The 10,654-nt window shown below is 42.1% G+C and overlaps 1 protein-coding gene across 1 annotated transcript in view; it reads left to right on the top strand.

The window, feature by feature from the left end:
• Positions 1-405: 405 nt before the first annotated feature.
• The window catches only part of LOC146197514 (uncharacterized), a 56,550-nt gene continuing 46,301 nt past the window's right edge, over positions 406-10,654 (top strand). Inside the window, exons 1-4 of the mRNA XM_084599403.1 lie at positions 406-645; positions 1,576-1,794; positions 3,275-3,357; positions 5,069-5,133. Coding sequence (XP_084455529.1) covers positions 469-645; positions 1,576-1,794; positions 3,275-3,357; positions 5,069-5,133 — 544 coding nt within the window. The 5' untranslated portion in view covers positions 406-468. The remainder of the gene's footprint in view (positions 646-1,575; positions 1,795-3,274; positions 3,358-5,068; positions 5,134-10,654) is intronic.

Raw genomic sequence — 10,654 nt, 5'->3', positions numbered from 1 at the left:
GCTTTTTGGTGCAATCCACGTAGATGCTCCTGTTTAAAATGCCCTGCACATTATTCTACAGGAATAAGACAGGCAATGAAAATTCGTTATATCTACTATTGTAAAGAAGCACGGTTACAAGTTTCGGTTTCGGTTCCCTTGAGAGATGAAACATATTGCGATTATGGTGTCCAATTCATTATACTGCGACATAATTGTTGATTCTTCACTAGTTGTAATTTTTGGCCTCGAAACGGCTGGTTTTAGCACTGCGGTGAATTAAAGCGGCGCAGGAGCGATTATATCGCAGTTTTTGAACTTCACATCACGTAAATCGAAACCGAAACTGATAACGTTTTGGTTGAAGGAGGAGGAGGAGAGAGGGGGGGTGTTTGCGCGCTCTAGCCAAGTCTAGTTAGAAACCAATCCATTTATGGCGGCAGGTTTTGGATCATGGGGAAATGCTGCAGATAACTGTCGATTCTAGTCATGTTCCTCTTTTCACTAATATTCTTTGCCGTTGGCGCAGCGTCGGCTTTTTGTTCGTCTGTCTGGCTAATCGTACTGCCAGCATGCGCCATCGCCTTCGGCCTTCAAGCGTTTTCGTCACTGTCGATAGCCATTTCAACATCGCTGGTTGCCGCGCAGCTGATCCCGACAATAGTTGTAAGAAAAGCAACTGCTTTCGTGTTCTTTGATGCTGAATTTTGTTAATCCGTGCCACTCAAGTCACATCATCGTTTGAAAATGACATTGCATGTCTGTTGCGCTGGCTGTCAGTATGGTTGCAATGTGGATATTGCATTACTTGCACACCGATCATATCACAAAAAATATCACAGATCCTATTTGTCAATCTTGGTCGGCGAACATGTCAACCAATAAAAGCTGGGTCTAATTGTCAGGTTGGTGACGCTTTTTGTGATGTGATCTTTTCGTAACTGTAGCACTAATATACGAAGCAAGCCGCGTGGTGTCATGCCAGGTGTCGCCCAGAAGCAGCATCCACCAGCCGCCTCACCACTCTACACCACCCCACTACATTGCTATGAGGCTAGCCACTCACTCACCGCCTACTTCGAGTCACCTTTTTACCTCACTCCTTAATTAAGAAGGGCCCACCCACGTTCACCGATATGGGTTGTGTACTGTTATACTTTTGTGAGTGTGCATGGTGGCGGGCTTTTTCAACATTTCAAAAATGTTTTTCAATGCATTTGCTTAAATAATCTGTTAGGGGCTCTATATTTCAATGCCAGTGCTGTGAGACTGTGTTGTCGTTACATTGCAATGTGAGGCTGTGTTTTCGTTACATTGCATGTTAAATGTATTATTACTACTACTGCTATGTATTACTTATGGCCACAGACAATTTATTTGCCATGGAGCTTATAAGTAAACCTGAATGCTATTCTAAATAAAGGTTGACGAAGCCCCTTTCTCTTCTTATGTGGCCTGATACTCTAGAGTTACTAAGTATGAAATGATATACCACTGTGCATTACTAAAACTCTTAACAATGTTGTTCGTTCATTATGACATGCTACTTGTGCTTAGGTGATTTTCAAGTTCTTCTATTCAATTTCTATTTTGCAGAAAAAATGTGCACCATTCCTGGAGCTTGTTGTGACGATGTCTGCATTAGTCTTTCCACTTGTATACATTCCTCCGTGGCTGTCACAACTGAATCTCAATCTCCTGGCTCTCCTTGACCCTCTATTCTTGGTTCTGGAGGTCTGCCAGATGTTGAGTTTGGTTCGCTGGTGCAATGTAAAGGCACAAGCAGGGATTGACAATGAGCCTACAAAGTGGAAAGTGAGTGTTCTTTTATGTTGCTTCCCTGAAAGCTTTTGCCTGTTGGCAGCCGGAGATATGCTTTTTGTGGAAATTGCTGCATTGCTCAAAGAGATTGTGGTGTGGTTATTGAAAGAACAGAGGTCTGTGTTTTATAATAGCTGCCTTTGAGACTCATTTTCTTGCTCCTATGCTGCTTGTCAGCCCTGCCATTAATACTGTGTTTGGTCACTGAGATTGCTTTTTTAATTGTCACTCATAATGTCATGTGCCTTGTGAAACATGGTGGAATGTCAAAAGAGACACTGGAGAAGGGAATTATATTAAATATGTGGCCTGGCATTTAGCATGTGAATAAAATAGCTGCACTTTATTTGAGAAACAGTTGGCCTGTCATTCAGTTAATTAAGCCACCTGTGATCACCCTTGCTTTCAGTGATTGCAGGAACGTGTTTTATATGGAGGCAAGTACTGTATGACAATGTAAATATGTTAAAGAATGAAGAAAGCTCCTGTAATAACGTGGTTGTGCTAAAGGCCCTGTTCTTCAGAAAATCTGGCGTTTTAGGTGTTGTGAATAAATAATCGTGGCTGTGGCTCTGGCAGGTGGGAGCTACCAGGTGACATGGCCAAGCACTGATTCGCCGGTGGGTTATGTGATGTAACCAGACCGCATAATATCATAAGGTTGGAAGGAGCTGACAACTCAGGTTGCTAATTCGAGGTGGGAGGGTGGGATATGAATCAACTATATATGGCTCTCGGATGCTGATGCAGAGTCAGGCATGCTATTCCATGGCCACATAGACACGTTTGTTCGGTTAAAGCGGAGCTTTGTATCTATGTTGAGTGGTGGCTTACATTCGGTAGCTGGATAACATGATGATTTAGGACTGTATGGTAATAAGGACTTGCGAGATATTATAGGTGCAAATGAAGGGATTTATACCTTAATAAGTAGAAACCGCACATATGCAAACGAAAAACTGCAAAGGGAGCATAGACAGGAGCCATTTAGCGATATTACCCTATACTCTTAAAGGCAGAGCTTGAATGCCCCCTCCAATTTTAGGTCATTCCACCGGAAAATCTGTTGTGTATACCAGACTCACAACCTCTTTACTAAATAGCTTTTGTGTGATTGCTACTTCAACTTGCATTCATTGAGCCTGTCATATTATCACTAAAGTTATTGGTTGTCGGTATCCTGTTGTAAACATTTTGTACACCCTTTTTATGTGGCATCTTTTGCTGTAAAAAAAACAACAACAACAAAACAGTTTTCTTTAAGTGCATAGATCACCATTGTGGAGGTTGGTATTTGACTAGTGAGAGGTAAGATGTTTTAGTATTATATTTCATAAGATAGATAAAATTCTAGAGACACATTGCAGGAAGTGGACTGGTTATCCAACTTCTGCTAGTCAAAAAACCGACAAGGAATGCTTTGCCACGAAATGAAAATACGACATAAGCTTTGTACTTTTTTTTTCCCCTGCAGGCCATTGTGTTGTCATTCTCGGTAATCAGCTGGCTTTCTTCTGTTCTTTTAATGCTGCGTATCGTTAAAGGAGCGGACCCTAGGTAAGTTTGTTTCAGCCTGTGCTGTCATTGCTGGTTAGGTATAAAAGCAGTGCAGGTCTCATATCTGATTGTTTTTTTTTTCTTGTCAAAAAATTTTGCCTGCTTTTACAGAAACCTTGGGAGTAACTGCATTAACATACCAAGCTAGTCTTCCTTTGGGAAGTGAAAAAAATGGGCAGCATTAAATCGGCTTTGTTAGTTGGACCCTATTACTGAAGACAGTTTTGGACTTATGAGCTCCTCAGTAGTGCACCTTATTTCAATTGCGGTGCCCTTAAATTACAGAATATGGACGAAATGGCAGAGTCTGTTTCTTTGGCATCATGGCATTTTAGCAGTGTCATAGATGCTCCAGCCTCTGAGTATGTTCTAGTCACACAACTGTTATTGCTACTGTGGTTGTTTCATGTCACAGCTGTAGTTTTTGAAACAGAGAATGTTTTATTACAGTTATTAAGGCGATAGCATTAAAATCCTCTTTCTCTTTGAAATCTAGTCTTGGTGTTGTGAGTGAAAACCCATAGGCATGCATCTGGCAGATGGGAGTTGACAGGTGATATGTCTAGGCACTGATTAATCAACAGGTTGTGCGACATCAAAATACCACATGACATGGCTGAGTGGGCAAGAGCTGCCAATTCGGGCTTCTCTTTTGATATGGGCAGTTGAGGTAGGAATCAAACGTTCCAGGGCTTTTGGATTCTGTGTCGGGCACATTAATATGGCATGGTTAAAGTGAAGCTTTACAGTGGGGTTTTATAGCAGCGTTTTACTATGGGGCTTTACATGACAGAAGCTGTGAGATTTTTTTTTCTCTGCAAAAAGCATACATGCGCAATTTTTTTCAAGTTGATCAGCATTTGTCACTTGGTGGACCACTGAGTTGAGGTCAGTTTGTAGGAGCGTTTAATTGTGAGTAGCATAATTCTGCGCAGAACACAAGCATAGGGAAATGATCTGATTTGCGATGAAATACCATAGTGTATGTCATTTATGTAGACGGGAAATAAAAGCAGTTTTGTGACTTGACTCCTGAATCATGCTAAAGGACACACATCGTCTTCAGGAGATGATTTGCTGTTTAGTGGAACTTTTTATCCTCTTGAATTAGGTATTCCTTGATCTATTTCACAGCTGTAATGTTTATGTTATATATTTCTAATTTTTCTGTCAATAAAGAGTGAGTGCACCTTTCCAATATGGGCATTGCCATATTGTTTGCTGTTCCTCTCTGGGCTGCTGCAAACCGCTTCCACTGCGGCTTTTATGATTGTAGTGCCAAGTGTGCAAACCAGTCCAATGAACAATATGGCGATGCCCAGTGACCACTTATTGGAAAGGTGTATGGTATACACAGGGACTTGGTCCAGTGTCGCAGGTAATGCGGTGCATGCGTGCAAGTGAGTGTGCTGTACCTAACACAGTATCCATATGAGCAATGAACATGAAGTACTGGTCTAATTACACCCTGAGAAGAGTGGTCTTACAGACTCATTTGATTGGCTCCTCATCAATTTACAGCCAAGGCTGGTCTTGCGACTGTAACGACTGAAGTCATGTTCGTCATGACTGAATGTTCACTCTGACCATTGCAAGGGTAACACATTTGATCAAAAGGCCGTGCTTCTCTTTATTTATTATTATTTTTTAATGCTGATGCTTATGCGGAGGTTGAAATTGTGCTTATATCTTTCCAATCTTGTTGTTTCAGATTGGTCACAGTGCTTCTTGTGCTAAATGTTTTAGCACATGCTGCCTGCATATATGTGGACTCAGGTGAGCACACATTATTAATGTGACTGTTTAATAAGTGTGAAGCTTATGAAATGTAAGCTAATCCTGCAATGAAAGAAACATTTACGGGCAGTGTGTCAGCTGATCAGAATAGTCGGATGAACGTTATTTGAAAATTTTTTTTTTCTGTGGCACATAGTACAGGTAGTTAGGAGCAGACATGAAAAGCTTTGCTGATCGGTGTATATTTGCCTTTTATTTTTACTGTGAGTGCAGTGTGTCTGTCTTTATGTTGCCATGTAACATCGCCTCTAACATGAATGCTGATGACTGCATATTATACAGCAAAATTTTCGGTTTTGAAGACCAGTTACAGCTTCAAGAAACATTCTCTGCATATAGCTCTTGGTGCGCTATATGGCAAAAGACAATTAACGTCGGTAAAACTGTTGTTATGACTTTCACTAATAAAACGGCACCTTCTGTGTACAGTCGCCGACCGTTTTTTCGGACTTGAAGGGACCCGAAAAATGGTCCGAATAATCGAACAGTCCGAAAAATCCGTGAAGCACAAAAAATCACTTTATTCAGAGGAAATCGGCTTAAAAAAGTCGCCGATTTTACCTTGCGGCAAATTTCTTTTGCTGGCGACGATTTGCGCTTGTATTTGCGCCAAAGTTGTCGTTTCGCTGTACACGCTAGACAGCAAGTTCACAGCGTTCGTAATTTGTGCAAGCGATGGCTGTGGTAGGCCGCCAGAGTCGTCGTCGGAGTCCGACTCGCCTTCAGGTTGAAGAACCTGGCGTACAAGTTCGTCGTCCGTGAGGTCCGCACACATATCGAGGCCGTCGTCCACTTCAACAAACTCGCGGAACGTGGAGCCCGTTGGAATGTCCATTCCGTTCCCGCGAAGGTCAACGATGAGGTCTTCGCCACTGTCTGCAGTCAAATCCTCAGAATCGTTGCAGTCTTCTACGTCATCGACTTCATCGGCGGAGAATCCAGCGTGCCTGAAGCAATTAGCAATTGTTTCCGCTCTCACTGCCTTCCACGCGTCAGCCAGCATGCTAACCGCCGCAAGCTGCTAAGTGCCGCAAAAATGAGGCACTTTTCGTTCAGAGCGGTGGAACCGCCGGACGCAATCACAAAACGGCCAAAGGATTGACGACGCGCCACTCGGTTGACGCGGTCGGAGAAACTCGTGTGACAACACGGCGGACGTATGAGCAGGGTTGCCAGGTCCAAAAAACGAAAAGTCGCCACAAAAATGGGAAAAGTAGCCAGAAAGTAGCCAACCAGAGGAAGAGCAATAAAAAGTAGCCAAAAAGGAGCCATGAGGCCATGCATGGGGCAGTAAATAGAGCGCTCACTGTAAAAAGGCAACCAAAAAGATTCGTTTAATAGTCATTTTATTCCAACGCTCGTGAAGAAACAAATGCCACTTGCGTCTTATAGAAACTAAATCACGTAGAAAAGATTTCTGAAAAAAAAAACTGGCTGCGTAAGACTGCGATATTACATAAACAGACATAAATCTAAACTGACCAGATAAACACACATGTTATCAGAAACTTCTCTGTGATGATTAGAAACAATATAAAATGCATAAAATTATGTCCACGAAAATGTAAGTATAAAATGTTAGTGGAGTTGGATGTCTCAAACAATGGCTACAAAAGGAGAACACGACGAAAGGAAACTGCAACCACTCAGGTGCGATGTTCAGGCCTGCCGTAAATAGTTGAGTTGACCTTCTCAATCATCGTTTGGGTTTATCAAGGATATGGCCAATGTGCAGGGGGTGTTCATATGATCACACACACTTCGTTTTGATCATGACTACTAGACGTTGGACGGGAACCTTCGGTTTCTCAAGTATAATATTACATTATCGAGAGGCGTTTACCTTGCCTAGAGATATAGAAATCATTCTTTCATAGGTATACCGAGTATATTCGTAAGCTTCCTTGACACTAGTGCCTAATAATGTTCGGCGAATTGCGGTCAATGAATGGTTGTCCGTGCTCCTTGATCGCATTGAAAGTGCGCAACTGTTTTATTTTGTGAACAAAGTATAAGTGCAAAAGCCACTTTCACACTGATGAGACAAACCTATGGACGGAAGATGCACTCATGACTAATTTATTGTCAGCGGGTGCACGCTAAATAAGACGTACTGCAAGCAAATATGCACGGGCAAAGAAAAACATTTCGAAGCAGTTCGTGGAAAGCCTAGTTAGTGTGTTAGCTCTGTTGTGATTTTTATCTAAGTTTGGCTAGCTAGCATAAAGCTTTTACATTTGCCCTTAGTTTGCCATCTATAATGCAAAGTTTGGCTTTAAGTGCAGTTAAATAATTAGCACTAATTAATTTGGTTCGATAACTACCACAACTCATTTGCACTCAACTTAAGCTTTCGAAAGGTATATGACGATGCATATAGCTCACTAACGCTAACTAATTCAGAGCATTTGGAGACATCTTAAGCTTTTCAACGGTATATTACTTGATCGTCGAGCTCAAAGTTTGGTTTTATACAAAATAAAATAATTAACACAGATTAAAGAGGATCACTAGCACAGTGCCATTACACTTGGCCTAAGCTTTCCAGCGGTATATGACTCGATGCTGCAGCGCACATTTGGGTTTCAAGAGCGATTTACTAAATATCATTTAATTTCGCCCGTAGTTGGTCAAAATAAGTGTATAATTAACCAATGATCCAAACTCAAGGTTTATCACGTGACATATACTATGCTTAGCCAAGATAGCTTGAAAGTAGCGAAATAAACTAAGCGGCCGCTTTGACTTTCTTAAAGTTCAAAGCACCAGCCTGGGTCGTTTTCTCGTTTTGCCCAAAAAAGAAACGAAAGTAGCGAAATAGACTGAGCGGCCGCTTTGACTTTCTCTGATCTTAAAGTTCAAAGCACCAGCCTGGGTCGTTTTCTCGTTTTGCGAAGTTTTACCGCGGTGACGGAGTTCACGCACAAAAAAAAAAAGATAAAAAAACCCAAACACAGCCAGACAGAGGCAGTACTAGAGCCTGGAGCGCAGACCTGGCCTAGAAACGCGCGCTTCACTGACTGCTGCGGCCGGACGGCGGGTGCCAGGGAGAAAAAGCGTGTCGTGCGCAGAGCTCGTAGTCGCCCAAGGAGGATATAAAAGATTTAGTCGCCGCGTCCCTTAGCCGCGCGAGGAGAATTGAAGAGGAAAGCGCGGCGCGGAGGAGAGTGTTGCTACTTTCAAATTATCAGGGGTTTTAGCGGATGGATGTTAAGAGCGTCCCCTTTGAAACACAGTGGGGACAGTCGTCACCATGCAGAGTTAGTTGTATTGCAGCGCTACCGTTGATAGATTTGCTATCTGTCTATCTATAAAAACGGGCATCCTGAACAGCGCGCAAACGGGCTCGTTGGAATAGGCGAAAATTTTTCAAAGTAGCCAGAAAGTAGCCAAGTAGCCAACCTAAAATTTTTGTCGCCAGGCGGCTCAGAAAGTAGCCAATTTGGCGTAAAGTAGCCAAATCTGGCAACCCTGCGTATGAGACAAAGCACAAAGAGATAGCTGTCCGCGTCAGCGTTGGCGACAAAAGCAGGTTGACGGCGATGACAATCCGACTGCCACCTCGAAGTGGCAGAGATTGCAGGGGCCTCTCCTGGCAAAAATGGGGCACCGAAACCATGTCAAGCCAATCCAACTGCAGAGCCAATCCACCTCAATCCAAGATGGCGCTTGTTGCGCCGGCGAAAAGCCGATAGGATGGCAGATTTTGGCCTGCAGGGGACTGAAATTAGTCCGAAAAATCGAACTTTCGGACTTTTGAAAGTCCGAAATATCCGTCGCGAATATGTATGCGCTTCTATGGGGTGACTGACGGTGCCTCACTGAAGTCCGAAATATCCTACAAGTCCGAATTATTGGAGTCCGAATTACCCGTCGGCTACTGTATACCTACAAAATTAACAGTGTCCCAATCCAGAGCATCAGTGATTACAACCTTGGTCTCATCTTCACACCCAGCATGTCATGGTCCAAGGACATAGATTTAATAACCTCGAAGGCACTCAAAAAGTTAGGATGCCTGCGTTGTAACGTAACGACAGCTCCTAGGGACATGAAACTATTAATGTATAAATCATTAATTCGTCCACTATTGAATACGCTTCCCATGTCTGGAATTCGCATAAACTATGTGAAATTAACCAATCGAGGCAGTCCAGAAGAAAGCCGTTTATTTCATATACTATCACAGGTTCGACAAGGATTTTTTGCCCTCCACAGCGCTTTCATCACTAAGCTTGCAATTGCTCTCGGCTCACCGAAGAATTGATTATTTAAAATTTATGCATTTCATTATAAACTCCATTTGTTGTACCTCTTCAAATCATTACCTAATTTCTGCGACACCATCTAAAACAAATTACCACAGCCTGAACATAACGGCGAATGCTGAAATTCATTGCCTGGTAATAGTATACTCGTTTTAGCGGCTTTTGAATAGTTTTGCCTTTTTTTGTTTGGTTGTTTTGCTCTTATTGTCTCTGCAATTTACCCCTGTTCTATCGTTTTTACACCCACTCCTGCAATAGTCCTACAAAGATGCAGTATTTGTAAAGAAGTAAATAGAATGTAAACGTTTTTGCACGTTGGGGGGGCTATTCTTCTTTTACACCTTGAAGTATTCTGCCTTTCATGTTTGCACATTTTGCTGTCATGCAAATGTAATCCACATCCTAACAAAGGCAACTTCATGGATTTATCAAGGTTTACATTTTCAAATAAACCTTTTATCGTAGGTTTCCTTCTTCATAAGTACTTCAAAGTTTCACAGCTGCGTGGCATTTTTACTGGCGTGATCAGGTTTTAAAGTTTGCCATTTTCTTGGGCTCAATTCACGTTGATTTTTTTTTGGACAGCTTTATGTTTGCAACATTAAGACTATCAGTAGCACATTTGCGCCTGCTGCTCCCCACTTGTTGAACAAATTTTAAAATGTTTGTTAGTTCATATGAGGCATTTTATGAATGGAGTCATGGTTTCCAGTTACTATTCCAGCTAGTTAAAATGAGTATGATTATTGCCTTGTAATGTTAGTGACATAATTGCTACATGAAGTGGTGCATTGTTTGTGGTCATGAACTATGGTTTGCCGTTTGTGATGTTTTCACATACGGTGTGTCTAAGCTAACATTAGCCAAGGGTTAAAAAATAAAACATTTGAGGTGAGCTAGGGAAACCGGTTGCATAGAGCTGCCAGCATCTTGCGCACCATAGGCAATTTTTTGTTTCGCAAATAACCAATTAGTTGATTTTTCTAATTTACTGAATACTGACTTGAGACAGTAAATGTGATTAGCAAAGTTTGAAAGCACCTTCAGAAACCCCCATTCCATATATTTGTGATAAAGGAAACCACACGCTTATCTTTTTTTCATGCTCCAAAAAAAGTCTGTGAATTATAACAACACTCACGTGACTTGCGCATTTGCGTGTCCTGATTGCCCTTCTCTCAACGGGGTCTTGAGGCAACAAAATCAGCTGCGACTGTGGCTCAACAGCAGCT

Source organism: Amblyomma maculatum, chromosome 3, assembly GCF_055883805.1.
Source record: "Amblyomma maculatum isolate TAMU_Amacu chromosome 3, ASM5588380v1, whole genome shotgun sequence".
Lineage (NCBI taxonomy): Eukaryota > Metazoa > Arthropoda > Arachnida > Ixodida > Ixodidae > Amblyomma > Amblyomma maculatum.
Note: the sequence above shows the minus strand (reverse complement) of the source record. Positions and strands in the feature narration are given on the sequence as shown.